Below are 15,335 nucleotides of genomic sequence, written 5' to 3'. Positions count from 1 at the left end.
AGCTTAGGGGAGTAGATGATATTCATGAAAGTAACATTACACTAATGATCAGGGTAAAATAATGACTATGAGTCTGATTTCCCTAGCTGTAATAGGACTTTGTTTTTACTATTTTGTAAAATAATTATTAATAGAGATTATTGTAATTCTTATATCATAGAACTGATAGTCACTGTATATTTTCTAATTGGAAAATAGCCTTATGAATTAACTGTCAACTGTCCTTTGCCCAGTAAAATAGGAATATAATTAAAAAACAAGGCTGACAATACAGCTCAGTGGCAGAATGTTTGTCTAGCATGGGCAACATACTGGTTTCACTCTAATGTGAATGGATACATGAATGAATAAGTGAAGAAATAAACATTACATCAAATGTTTCTATATTAACAATGTTAAGTGAAAAGAACCATTGATTATAAAATATGAAATTCTGTTTGAATAAAAGTTCTTTGCTTTATACTTTTATTTTATTTTTGGTGATACTCTGTACACTCTTTTAAAAGAGAACAGAAAGATGACATCTACAGAATTGCTGGGGATGTGTAACAGGACACCCTGAAAATGAGAAAAGCTGGTGCCATAAGGGAACACTCTGTGTAGAGTGTAGTTGTGAGTGATTTTCTTGGAGACGTAAATGCCATTACTTCGTGTGTGGGTTCAGAGGAAAATTTTCAGTTGCAACCTGGTGGTATAAATATTTCTTGCTCCTTAGTTTAGGCTGACTAAAAAGTATAGCAAATCTACTTGGTTAATAACAGACAGGAGAATTCGTCTTTCTAAAAGCTAATGCTATTTTATTTAATTGGAGGTAGCTAGTTGCATTACAAAACTAACCAGATTTTTTTTTAAAGAAAGCTAGAAGAGAAAGATAGATATTCCTATCCCTCACTGAACGATTATAATTTATTTCTGAAAACCCTGTCACTTAGTGAAAAGCCATTAAATAAAAACAAATTTTCCATTAAAAATAGTTAAGGAAATATCAATTTTATAACTGAACACATTCTAACCAAATAGATGGATATGAAATAAGATAGAATCTGGAAAAATTTCTGATTAGGTTTTATGATTATTTGTATGTCTGGAATTAAAGTGATGAACAGATGATAGAGCCTCTTGTCACGGGTCTTTTAAAATTAACTATGGTTATGACTTTATTGATCTTAGGAGTCTCTCTGACTTCATAGAAGACAAATTATGTTGATGCAAATTTAGGTTAAGATCCATGATTAGTATTTCACACACCCATTTTAATGTGTCTAACTGTTATACCAAAAATAAGGCAGAGAAGGATAAGCTAACATAGATGTGGAACAAATAGGAAAACTGAGGCCTGTTTTGTTTCAAGTATCAGTGGAAGTTTTAATATTTAGTTTGGTTGTAGAGTTGTCAAAGATACTCTTGGCATGTTATATTATCTGACGAAAATAACCATTACTCATTCTCTGATAGTGTTGTCATGCCATGCATTTTTACACTTATTATACCAACAGAACATTGCTCATGTGGGGTACACTTTAACTAAGATTGGTGGTATAGAATCTATTGAGTCCAGGCCTGCTCTTAGAGTCCTCCTCAACAGTGAGTCTGGGCATCCATTGTCTATTTTCTAAAAGTTTCCCATTTGATCATTTTTTCCAAAGAATGTGTCAATTGGGGCTGTTTGGAATTACAATAAAAGAAAAAGCTTTCAGAATCAATAGCATAGCCCAATGGCACGATGTAGTTTCTATGAGTCATCACATTCATTGACAAGGCAATTAGAATGAACACAGGTGACAGGGCACAGCACAGAGAGAATATTACTTACAACTGGAGAACTCCAGGGGGCAGGAGTGTTCATCCATTGGGAAGTTGTGTAATTGCAACTGACACTCAGCATCAATTGTCAGCCTAATTAGAACGACAATAAACATACAGAAAAAAAAATGCTGACATCATTTCACACTGGCAACCTTTCTAGAACAATCTGACATTCTGATGGATAATACAAAGCAATACTCAATGGAAAAAACAAATTCAAGTTCCAGGTAAAATTTATTTCTGAGCATAACTTTTCACATAGCAAGAAGAACCACTTAATCCACTTCAACTCCATTTATTAAAAAAATATGTGATTATTTGTTTTGTATTTTATCTTATTTTTTTTGCAAATTGTACACACTGGAGATTTCTCAGTGAATATATTTAACTTATTAAAGAGAACAAACTGTTTTAGGAACTTAAGCTCATTTAATGTTTGCATCGAAATGAATGCTGACAGTTCTCTGATCTTATCAGCTAATTAACACAAAGCCTTCTGTTGGTAAGAACTTGCTGTTTTTAAAATTGCCATAGGTGGGTTTTAAAATACCTCTGCTGCACAAAGGAATTGTGTTCACTTTTACAACAGAAGAGGACTATCTAAAGGCAAACCAGGGAGAGATTGGGAAAGCCTTCATCGGTGAGTCTGTCTGTACAAGTTAAAGCCTGAAGATGTGCAGTTTCAAGCCCTAGTCTGAGACTCCAGGAGGGAGTTTAAATTTAAAGGCGTCCAGATGTTCTGCCCACCTTTGGAGAGTTGTGGAAAACCATCGCTGTCATGGTGATAGTTGGTGGTTTTCAAAATGTTCATGTTCTTGAGCTGCATTTCTTACAAACTACAATACCACTGCTTAAGTGATAAGACTGTTATTTTATAAAATTTAATTTAAAAGGTGCTCCAATCAACATAATTTTTAATTTGGGACAGTTTAGGGGTTTGGGTATAATAGAGCAGTTAATGATGATTCTGTATATCTTTCCCTGTCTCTGAGGCTTGGATGAAGAGAACTACTTCCATATTAAGAAAGTGCTGTTATGGCTCCAAATTACTTGAACTTATTCAAGGTCACCTGACCAGGACATAGTTATGATGTATCCTTAGACTTTTCACTCTTCACAACGGGAATCTTTAATCATTGTCTCTTTATGATTATTCTTTAAAGAATAGCTTGGCTTTATTCACAAATGAGATTTTAATTAAATTTGATTTTATTAGAATTATCTTTCAAAGTTAAAGGGATGTAATTATAATTAAAGATAATACAGATAGATTGCAGATATAAATATCGATTCAGAAATAATAAATAGCTCTGCAAGCACATGCATATATGTATTGAGACACTTATAGTCCAGATAGGCTACTAAGTTAAAAATCATCTTTCTTTCTCTACATATACATACATTGTTTCATGCCTTAGGCAGATCATAATTGACACTTCAAGGAGGCTTCTTTAATTAAACACTGTAGTGGGTTCTCAAATTAATAAACTCAAAAATGACTACAACATTAAAAAATGAAAACAAGACTTGAAGTAGGGTGAATGATTGCATATCTCAAGCTACAATGTGCTCTGATTTATCATACAGACTTTGATTTCCACATTTCTAATTCTAGTCATTACCTTATCAGTAATTTAATAAATTACCAATGAATCTAAAATAGATGCAATGGCTTTCTTTTGCAATTGGAGCTTTTTTCTCATTAATTGATCTAACTCTGGTAAAGCTTTCAAACCATTTGAAATTATTATGGCTTATATGTTTAATTTTAAGCATTATGAGAAATAAATATATTTTATTAGTATCTACAACATGCCAATATGGATCTATATTATTCATATTTTGATAATATACAAATAAATTTTACATATATCATGCCCCAAGGTTAGCATTGTGCCTGTCATTAATTGCACTTTAACAAACGTGTGGAGTGAGAAAACCCGTTAGGTAGAGAACCATTAGAGTTCATAGAGTTCATTAGAGTTCATAGACATTAAAGAGTGGGGGGTAAGTTAGTGGGAAGTAGGGAGAACTGTATATGGCACAAGGAGTGTGCCGGGTTCACTATTGTGTAGCAATCCAAACTCCCAGGCATTTAAGAGATACTTAAATGGGGTTCAGTTGCCCTATAATACAAAAGGAACCTAACAATGGCTAATGGTCAATTTTATGAAAAATACAGTAACTTCACCTCTCCCGAGATTTTACATCTGTTTTCACTAAATACATTTAAAATGAAAACATAACAGGGGTAATATCGTGCTTGTTGCAGAAAAAAGCACTTTGATGTGTATTCTAGAGCCAAGTCCATTCTCACATACTGTCCAATAAGTTCTGTACATATAAATTTTACAGTTAGCCTAGTTTAAACTATAGCAAGATGGAAAGCAAAACACCACATGTTTCCCTTCCTTTCCATCACTCCTTCCTTCCTAAAAGCATAGGGTTGCCTTGTCATTTTATTTCTAACAAATATCTCTTTTCCCCCCAAATAATACCTTAAGGTGTAGAGAACTCGACCATCATTCCAAATTCTCAGCATCCTGTTGGGAGTGGTGATCCAGTGAGCGTCAGCCTTTTTGGAGTTCCTGAAGAAGGTGTCTGGAATCCAGATTTTCCCCACCATATTGCTATTCAACCGGAGAACTTTAATGGTACTGTTAAATTTCAAACGTCTGTCATACCAGGTTTGGGCAAAAAAAATGTCAATTGTATATTCCTGTTTAAAAAAAAAAAAAAAAGAAGATTCAGAGTGTTTGTGTTTCTCAATTTTGTGCTCATTGCCAATGTAAGACAGCCCTGTTTTGGCTTGGAAGTCTGAAACAAACAGTAGCTTTGGTGATGAGATCGCTACTTTATCTGTTTTTCACATCCGTTTCACATAGTGATTATTTCTGACCAAATAGCCAATCCTTGGTAGTAGACAGTTTCCTTCACACATATCTAAAGCAGGAAGACAGTTCCTGTGCGAGGAGAGGTGAAGGTGGGTGCATCCCTCTTCACTGTAGGATGTTTAGTGTTATTGCTGCCTCTGTGTCTCAGATACCAATAGCAAATCTTCCATTCCACCCTAACCCCCACTAAATATTGCTGATTGTTTCCTAGTAGACTAAATGCCCCAGCTTCACTATTGTAGAGTAAACCAAAGTTCCATGCATTCAAGAAGTACTTAAATGGAGATTTGAATGTTCAGCCTTATAATAGAAGGATTCTAATGATGGCAAATGGTCACCCTTGTAAAAATATAAAATACATGAAATGCTTTTCCCCCTCATAGATAGGGAAAATGAAAAACACCTAACTAGAATTTATGATTGTTTATTCCATTTCTCTAAATGAGATAAAAATAATTAAAGTGCTTACTTACTTAGCTATCCAAGTCTTTTAATTATAAGTTAATTAGAATAAAGTGATTTTATTAAAACATTAGTAGTGATTCATATGCTGAATTAATCTCTCTCATTGAACATGTTTCTTAAATGTTATAATCATAGGTGAATGCCATGATTCACCTATCAAATATAAGGCAAAGAACAGCATGTACTTCCTGAAAGTCAGACCTATAGAACTGTAGGCAGCACACGGGAGAACTGCTGTGGCTGCTGCATTTTCAGGCAGTCTTTTTTTTTTTCAATGCAGTTTATTCAGGAACCTTGAACAATCATCTGACCCAGGGGAAAGCCAGCCCACAGCTTAAATAGCCTCTGGGTAGCCAACCCCAGCGTGCCATGTGGGCAATGCAGATAGGTCCACATACATGGAAGCAAGCCAGATCCTCAGCCTTAGCCAAATGTGGAATTGTTCCTGACAGAGAGCACTCACCATCAGGAAGGTGGAAGGCGGAAACCAGCTCCATCTTTAGGGCATAGCATTCCGCAGCTCTCTACAGTTCCCCCTTTTTGTTTTAGACGCATCAGGCAAGAGTAGAGGTCTGATCTCTGATATTAGAAATAAATTGGGACTTTGTACTGATGTTCATTTAGGTGTCATCCACCCAAAGAGCATCAGACCTGACCAATTCCTTTTTCTCAAAGGCGGGACCTGAGGCATCAACCCGCATGCAATCAGACATGCTCTTCTCTGGGTCCAAAGCGGCTGACCCTGAGTGCAGTGCTTAGCCTTGCAACCTGAGCGTAACATTTTAGCTTTTTATGGTAGCCAACCATGCTTGGGGAGACTGTCCTGCTTCAATGGCTTTAAAGGCCTGAATGATCATGGCTGCATTATGCTGTTGTGAGACTCTAATCTTGCATATATACCACAGGCAAACCAAGGAGACCAACACCAGAAGGCCTGCTAACGCTCCCATGCCCGCCCATTCCTTCAGATGATTCATGGCTGCAGCAATCCATGATGATAATCCTTTCAGGCAGTCTTGAGGGAAAAAAACGTTTAACTATATGGTCTCTGCTATCCTCATGTTAAAAATGTAAAAAAAATCTTGCATATATACCACAGGCAAACCAAGGAGACCAACACCAGAAGGCCTGCTAACTCTCCCACGCCCGCCCATTCCTTCAGGATGACACCTAAATGAACATCGGTACAAAGTCCAAATTTATTTCTAATATCAGAGATCAGACCTCTACTCTTGCCTGATGCGTCTAAAACAAAAAGGGGGAACTGTAGAGAGCTGCGGAATGCTATGCCTTAAAGATGGAGCTGGTTTCCGCCTTCCACCTTCCCGATGGTGAGTGCTCTCTGTCATGAACAATTCCACATTTGGCTAAGGCTGAGGATCTGGCTTGCTTCCATGTATGTGGACCTATCTGCATTGCCCACGTGGCACGCTGGGGTTGGCTACCCAGAGGCTATTTAAGCTGTGGGCTGGCTTTCCCCAGGGTCAGATGATTGTTCAAGGTTCCTGAATAAACTGCATTGAAAAAAAAATGTAAAAAAAAAATAAATAAATGTCTTCAAGATCTAGTATACTTGGATTCTTGTCCTTTTAACTTCATCATCAGTATTACAGTTGTTGATTAAAAATTTAAAAAAAAGAGCAAAACAAAACAAACAAAAAAAAACACTCCCTGCTGCTGCCGTTATGTGTGGTTTTGTTGTTTTGTTTTTCCCTTCTCTTAATTTGGTGGTATTCTTCAGCACTCCAGCAACACTTACTCCGGGTCAGTTCTTGCCTAAATCCTTCTCACTTGTCAATACACTTAGTAAACCACTTTAGGTCAATAACGTAAAGAATCAACTGTCGCAACAACATACAGTATCTTGAATTATATAGTAACCCCCCCCCCCCCCATGGTTCCAAATAACCATTCTTGTGCCTTGCATCGCTTATACCTTGATTTCAATCAGATGATGTAAGATAGGAAGAGCAGAACAAAAACAATGCAGAGTTCTTAGAATAGGGATGTCTCAGAAGAGCCTGCTTTGTTAGCTAGTACCCCACTCTCCGTTTTCTGCTTAAAAGCATGAGGGACCAGGGACAGCAGTGGTTCTTCAGGACTACACTTCACATCCGGCTGCTTTCACACTGCTCTGCATTCTTCTCACCTACCACCTTCTCCTGGGTCTCACTGTGGAGACCACAGCGCATGCCCTACCAACTCCTGCAGAGCTTAGCTCTCTTGCTGGACGATTTTAAGTAATGGGAGAACCACCAATTTTATGAACTCTTCTTCAACTATTTAACACTGAGTTTAAAAAATAAAATGTGCAATAAATTTGGACATATTTTAGAACCAAACAAATTGAAAACGAAAATGCAAAGGTCTTAAAAACTAGAATTTCACAGAACTAAAGGACAGTTTCCAGAGACCATCATTTTGATCCAAAGCGAAGTTCTGCATTTCTATACACTGCCAGCAAGGACAAAGCTCAATTATTACTTACACACTGTCTTTAAATATTTATACTTTGTGTCAGAATGCTAAGGTTGTAACATCTGAGAATTATTTTCATGGTTATGTAAGTAATAAGAATAACTGTAATTTTATGTCATTCTATCTGTGTCTCTATACCAATATAGCTTAAAACAAATTTATTTTTTCATGGTAAATACCAATTTTAATTCATAAAATCACCATAATTCATTATATTATACTATATTATACTGTGTATTGAAATAGTATTTTTCTGCTGTTATTTTAACATTTGTTTTTTACTATATTTACCACATTATTTATATTAAAATATACTATAAGTTTATTCCCTTATAGTATCATATTAGATTTTCAATCTAGTTTTTCATACCTTATTTGGCTAAAAATATTGTAAATATGTAATATTTGCTCTGAGAAACACTTGAGCTTGAAGCAAACTATTATTTTATTTCTATATCATCAATCTTAGAAAATGTAGAGGAATTTCATTTTTTATTGTAGGCAGCACTTGACAGGTATACCATGATAGTTGAGTCAATATTATATCACAATTACAAACATTAATTTCACATATAACCATGTTTGATTTTTATGACCAAAATCTTCAAATTTTAAACAAGTTCAATACATGGCAAAAAATAGGACCGTAATATTGTCTTTTCCTTTCAAAGTCTCAATTCCCTTTAGATATTTGTCACTTATTATTCCCAAGCTAAACACAGACAATTAAATTACATAACTCACCATATTGATAGCATTCACTGGACCAATGCTGTTCACATACATATCTGTGTGAATTAACGTTGGTTTCACTGCAAAGAAAATTGTTAGAATATGTATTTGTTTTGCCAGAAACAAAATTGTATTTATTTGGTCTGTTTCTTAGCCTACATTAGAGCCTACATTAGTCACTTAGCTACATTAGACATGATTTATTCACAACTAACTTGGTACTGGCAAATATTGACATTTCATAACAATTTTGTTTTTTACAGATATTTCTCTTTTAAGCATGTTGTTTTGAAAAACAGTATAGTAGACACCAAGGAATGTTTTCTTCTGTTTGCTTTCCTACAATGATCTCTCAGATATCCTGAATTTCATCACTTGTTTTCCTCCAAGTACTAAAATCTGCTTTTGCCTCCTGACCCCATTTGACTGATGTATAGAGGAAAGTGATTAATGAGTGACAGGGGAACTTAAGGTTTTAAAAGTTGACAGAAACAACAATAATGTAACATTATTGTTGATATTTTTATTACCAACTCTGCCCTCACACATCTCTAGCCAACACCAAATCAAAGTCTTCCCCAATGACATTCTCAGTGCTGTAACTGTGTGGATAGAAGAAAACTCTAAGAGAGCCTATTACACACCCATCTGTCAGACAGGACTAATATTTAAAAAAAAATAGGTTGTGTAACATTCAAGACCAAATGACTGTGACTTATCTTAATTTACCATTTAATGAGCAAAAGATACGTGAGATGGTTCTGGGCTTCATTTCAAGCACATTTTATTTTCTCATATATATATTTTTTTCATGTTCCTTGAAAGTACCATGACCAAACTCTCTGTAGCAGATGGGATTCTTCATCAACACTGACATCCACATCCTTGCCTTCCTGTGAGTGAGGTTACTTTCCTGTCTCTTGACCCTGGGGTTGGTGAATCTTACTTAGACACGTAATATCTAGACAAAAGTGAATGGGCCAATTCTAAGCTCAAACATTAAGCCTTATGATATTTGACCCTCTCTCTTTTTCTTTTCTGTTGCTATGAAGTTTTCTCTTAGCTCGGGTGCTGATTCTGTAGTATAATAAGAGGCTATCAGACTCTGCTTAGCTTAGCCTAGTTTGGCCCATCTGTCAGTGTGATCCCAAATAGTGCTTATTGCTAACGCCGCTACTAAAATTTTCATCTGGTTGCTATATACTTATATTTATCCAATAGCCTCTCTGCTAGTCTTCATTTTCTTCTCTCTGGTGCTATTACATAAAAATTTGCCACTTTTTAAAATAAAATATTTAAAATACCGAGGAAAATATCTAGAAGATTTTAAGCTTCACCATTGCAGTCCCAGGCTTGAATTTGACTTATATACTTTTTCTTTCTCTCTCTCTCTCTTTTAGAGGGTTTTGTTGTTGTTTTTGTTTTGTTGTTGTTTTGGTACTTGTTAGTGGTTTTGTTTTGTTTTTGTTTTTGTTTTTTGTTTTTTGTTTTTTCAAGACGATGTTTCTCTCTTCTTCCTGTCCTAGAACTCATTCTCTAGACCAGAGTGGACTCAAACTCAGAGATCCAGATGCTTCTGCCTCCCTAGACCTGACATTAAAGGCATGTCCCACCACTGCCAGGCATGCCTTTTCTTTATATTGAAAATTATAATATTATAATTTACACCTTTCTGGTTCTTGAGATATGCTGATATGTTATTGTAATTTAGTGACTAGATCTGGTGCAAGCCCCTTCCACACCTCAGAATCCAAAGCTTCTCCATACCTCCTATATCAGGGCGAAGTTTGTTGTCATACCCTTCCAGCAGGTTGTTTAAGATGACAGTGACATCGCCCTCGGGGACTTTTGGAGTCAACACCCATGTTTTATTAGAAGCATAGTCTTCATAATCATCATCTGATTTTTGACTAGTGAAGCTAAGAAAACAAAAATACTGGTCACAAAACACATAGATCACTGGTGGGTTGATTTCTACCATAAACAAGCCAGAGTAAAGCAGGAATGAGTCAGGATAGGAATGTAGAAACACAGCAAAAGGTTTACCTGATGTTTACTCTAACCAAGCAAACTGTGCAGATGGAGATCAAAATATATTAAAAGTTTCCTCCAGTTTTCCGGAGTGCTCTGCCCTCCCATCTATAATTAAGCCATGAGTTGTCATTTATTTTCACATTTCTATATTTGATGTTCTTCTCACCCACCTGCCCAACCTCACAAAGAACATTTAAAAAAATGTGAACATGATATTTAAATTTTGTTGTAGTGCTGCCTAATAATTTTGCCCTGATGTCTCCTTCTTACTCCTTTGAGAAGTGAACTTATTCCAACCTATTAATGAAAGTAAGACGGTGATAATTAGATTCACTCCCACAGTCCTCAGACCAGCCCCTCCTCCCCCAGTTGAGTCACTGAGGAGAGTTCAGGCTTACTGCCTTTTTCTGTCCTCAGGCTACACGATGTGTATTTTCTCCATGTCCTTGCTCTGAAGACTAGAGTCATCCATTTATCTTTAGTTGTTAAGCGACTGGCACTATGAAGAAAAATGCAGTAGCAGACTTTAGTTCTCCCTTTGTCACAGCAATAGTCACTAAGCTGGAACATCACAGGGATGCTGGGTGTGCTGTAGTCATATGAATAAAATGGTTTTGATTGGTCAAATAGTCACAGGAGTATAAGCTGTCAGTATTGTATGCTGAAACCTGTTGGGAATAGAAGTGAGGAATGGATTTTGAAGATGAAATTGAACCTAGTGATTTTTATCTTTCCTGCTCCAAGTTCTAGCTTCTTCTCTCCCACCTGAAAAATTATTGCATTTTTCCAGTTCTAGGAAAATGTACTTTCCAGACTTTTTCCATTTACTTTTATTAGCACTCCAGAAATCTGTACTTTGAGATAAAATGTGAGGAATGTAAAAAGTTAATTTACGAAGACTCACAAACCATTATTAGCTATAGTTTTATTTTCCTAATTTGATATAGAATGGATATTGTTACGTAGTAGATAGCCATTCTGAACTGAATGTATATAGTTTTATAATTTTTATTACATTTATTTGGGGAAGGTTTTTTATAATTAAATTTTTTAGTTTTATTAATTACAGTTTATTCACTTTGTATCCCCCCATTAGGTCCTCCCTCCTCCCCTCTCAGTCCCATCCTCCCTCCCCTTTCTTCACGCATGCCCCTCCCCAAGTCCACTGATAGTCCTCCTCTCCTTCCTTCTTATCTTAGTCTTTCAGATCACAGAATGGATATTGTTACATAGCAGATAGCCATTCTGAACTGAATGTATATAGTTTTATAATTTTTATTAAATTTATTTGGGGAGGTTTTTTAATTAGGGGTAGGAAAGTGTGTCATGGCACACTTGTGGTGGCCAGTGCTTGTGGGAACATCAGAAAACAACTCATGGTAGTCTGTTTTCTCCTTCTGCTGTGTGGTTGCTGGGATCAAGCTAGAGTCAGAAGGCTGAGTGGCAGAAGGCTGTACCTGCTCAGACATGCGTTTTCTCTTCATGTCAAATTTCACCTTCCTTCAATCGTACCAGTTACTGATATATTTATAGACACAACATGGAGAAATAAAACATTTGTATGTAATTGAAATACATGTGTATATGTACATATGTATGTATCACTGTAAATGTGCATATACACATATACAGAAAATAGACAATCAACAATATGTAGGTGTCCAAAAATGTAGGATAATGGTGACTATGTTTTTTAATGTTGTAGAAAAGGAAGAAGGTGATGTTTCCAGAGTCAGCACTAACATCACCTCTTTCTTTTCTACCAACATTAAAGGCTCAGTCACCACTGTCCTACAGTTTTTGACATCTACATATTGTCAGTTAACTATGAAGGTAAGGTTAGTTTATGGAAGGAAGCAACGTGTTTGAAAGTGACTACTTGATGGGTAGACAAAGTGAAGAAGTACATAAAGATTTGACAGAATGAGTCAGAGATAGGGAGTGCCCAGCTCTCGGGAGAACAGGACAGGAAAGAAAACCTACTTAAGAGCAGCACAGAGACAGACCCCAATCTGACAAGGTCTCTGATGCATGGTTTTAGATCACTTCACCCTGGGCATGGCTGCCTTGCCATAACATTGTGAAGGAGGAATTACACAGTCCTAATGAGTCTGAATGTGCTGGGGTGGGTTTGCAGTGGTGAGGGTCTCCACTTTTCCGAGAGATAGGGGGATGAGGGATGGACAGAGAGGAAAGAACCAGAAGGAGAGGAGGGAGGGGGCTAACATTGATTATGTAAAGTGAATAACCAATTAAATTAAAAAAACATAGAAAGGAAAACAAGATCAGTACAGAGAAAGAAGAGAGTTTTCTTTTTTACTGCGACAGTTTTACCAAGAAAGGTTGCAGAGAGAACAAGTTAAACAAAGGTGAAGACAAAAAGACGAGAGAATGAGGAGCCAGAAGATTTAAACATGTTGCCAGAATTAGTTTAACCCAATGAAGAGCAATTCAATCAGAAGCCAAGAGGAACCAGGTTGAATCAGTCAGAGGATTTGGGGCCAGAACAGCTGAGTTGAACCAGTCAGTGAGAGTTCAGAAGGAGCTTTTTTTTTTTTAATTTTTTTATTTAATTTTTCTTTTTAGTTACATTTTGTTAACTCTGTGTCCCAGCTGAATCCCGCTCCCTCATTCCCTCCCCAACCCCATGCTCCCACCCTGGTCTCCTTTAAAAAGCTCTCATCTCATCCACTCATCAGAGTAAATCAAAACCGCTTTTACAGTTGATCACCATATCCACATGATAAGGCTTTTATGGCTAAAGATACCACACATTTTGCCCATACTGATCTGCCAAGAAGATATGCCTGCTGCTACAGTGATGTACCTCTGTTTACCAGTTACTCTTTTGGGGTAACTGCATGTTTTCTGATTGATTTGTGGTCTTCTCCTGGAGGGGATTCCTCGTACCATATTCCTTGTCAAAAGTCCATTGCTGGGAAGTGACAGGTCCTAGAGCGGAAACTAATATCGCTGTTTCCATAAGTTGTGAAACCGTTTCCTGAAGATTATGTTTACACCCACAGACTTAGGCTGCTCTCACCTCTGGTCAGAGACGCTTCTTTTCCCAGAGGCAGTCAGTAGTTAGTGCAGAAACTCACAATTGGTCATCAAATGGAGAAAGTGATTATAAATGTTTGGCTTTGAGCACAAAATATTTGTTAACAACCTTCCCACCCATTATCCCAGAGGCTGCTAAGGAAACATCACAGAAGAAAGGACAAAAAAAAAATTAAAAAAAAAAGGTGAAAGCTGGAAGATGATCCCACAGAGACTGATAAATCAACCAAGGACCATGCATGGAGAGGACCTTGACTCCCTGCTTAGATGTAGTCCTTAGGCCGCTCAGTCACCATGTGGGTTCCCTAGTAAAGAGAGCAGGGACAGTCACTGGCATGAACTCAGTTGCCTGGAGGGGTGGCCTTACTAAGACACAGAGAAAGAGGATCCAGACAGTCCTGATGAGACCTGATAGGCTAGGCTCAGATAGTAGGGGAGGAGAACCTCCCCTATTAGTTGACAAGGGCAGGGATATAGAGGGGGAGGAGGAAGGGAGGATAGGACCAGGAGGAGATGAGTGTAGGGGCCACAGCCAGGATACAAAGTGAATAAATTATAATTAATAATAATAATAATAACAATAATGAAAAATAAAAATGAGTGTGAAAGCTGGAGGATAAGAAGAAGAGCTGTGATTTTTTTTCTGGAAATTACATGGCTATAACAATCATGAACTCACAGAGGCTGTGGTTACTTAAGGATAACCTAGCTATCTAAAATGTTAGCACAGATAGGGAAAGGTCTAATGAAGCCCTGTCTCTGAAGTGCTATTGTCAACTGGTAACTACTGAGGAAGGAAGTATCATTTTTGTTTGGTGATACAGCAGCTGCTAAGTTGTCTAAGTTGTCTATGCTCCAGTGGATGGCCTCATATCCAAACGCACAAGAGAAAAACTAATTAAACTTTGTAGGCAATTACTTTTAAAAAAAAAAGTTAACATGAAGTTGGGAAGGGAATGTATGCAATGGGGGGGGGGGTTCCAGCATGAAGAACAAGGGGAAGGATGGGTGAATATGATCTTATATTATTGTATACATATATAAAATTCTCAAGCAATGAAGTTTTTGGAAGCATGGAAATGATACAAATATAATAAAAACATCTATGATTCTCAAACAAAAATTTATAGAAAATAAAATACATGAACAAAGCATGTACCAAAAACACCTTTTTACATCTTGTGTTTTAATGACGATAGCTGCTTCAGACAAGTGTTTGTTCCAGAGCGTCTTCCCTGGATGGGATAGGGCAGTACTGTTTTCCCTGCTTTCCAAAGAAAGGCCATACTACAGCCTAGACCAGCATTCTGCTAGAAAATTGCCCCTGGGGGCTCAATTCTTCATTTCATCAAAGCACTGTTAAGCATTGCCTAATGGAGCTCTAATCCTTTGACCCAGATCTTACTTGTGTGATGGGGGAAGGCTTTCTAGCAGACAAATTTTCAAGTTATTTAGTTCATGAAGAAAGAATATGGTTGGCCCATCAAACCTAATCCTGATAGTATTTTAATATGATAACCATTCATGCAAGTGTGAAAGTGCCTTTAAAATGTTTCTGTCTTAATATCTCTCTCTCTCCCTCTCTGTCTCCCTCTCCTTTCTTTTTTTCCTGCTGGACATATGAAAGGATTCTATTTTCTGTAATATAAGAAGATGATGATTAAGTGATTTAATTTAATTATTAAAAACTTCTAGCACTAAGAAATTAATATTCTAAGCACTGTGTTGTTACTTTTACTGTCTAGCAAGTAGAATAAAAAAATCACTTAATGTAAAAAATGAAATATGCCTGTAGAGAAGAGATGCTTTACTAAACTTAAATAATTTTCTCAGTATCATCACTTTCCTGTCATTTGCAAAAACAAA

General features: G+C 36.7%; 1 protein-coding gene across 3 annotated transcripts in view; it reads right to left on the bottom strand.

The window, feature by feature from the left end:
- Positions 1-15,335, bottom strand: part of Gabrg2 (gamma-aminobutyric acid type A receptor subunit gamma2) — a 101,896-nt gene that overhangs the window by 61,972 nt on the left and 24,589 nt on the right. For 2 of the 3 annotated variants that reach the window (XM_060363844.1, XM_060363845.1), the window contains exons 2-5: positions 10,143-10,294; positions 8,388-8,455; positions 4,305-4,525; positions 1,814-1,896 (exon numbers count right to left, since the gene is read on the bottom strand). In XM_060363844.1, the coding sequence (XP_060219827.1) occupies positions 1,814-1,896; positions 4,305-4,525; positions 8,388-8,455; positions 10,143-10,294 (524 nt within the window). The remainder of the gene's footprint in view (positions 1-1,813; positions 1,897-4,304; positions 4,526-8,387; positions 8,456-10,142; positions 10,295-15,335) is intronic. The other variant, XM_060363846.1, reaches the window with a different exon arrangement.

The sequence above is a fragment of the Meriones unguiculatus genome, chromosome 11 (assembly GCF_030254825.1).
Source record: "Meriones unguiculatus strain TT.TT164.6M chromosome 11, Bangor_MerUng_6.1, whole genome shotgun sequence".
Taxonomy (NCBI): Eukaryota; Metazoa; Chordata; class Mammalia; order Rodentia; family Muridae; genus Meriones; species Meriones unguiculatus.
The sequence above is the reverse complement of the archived record's forward strand: the minus strand, read 5'-3'. Positions and strand labels throughout refer to the sequence as shown.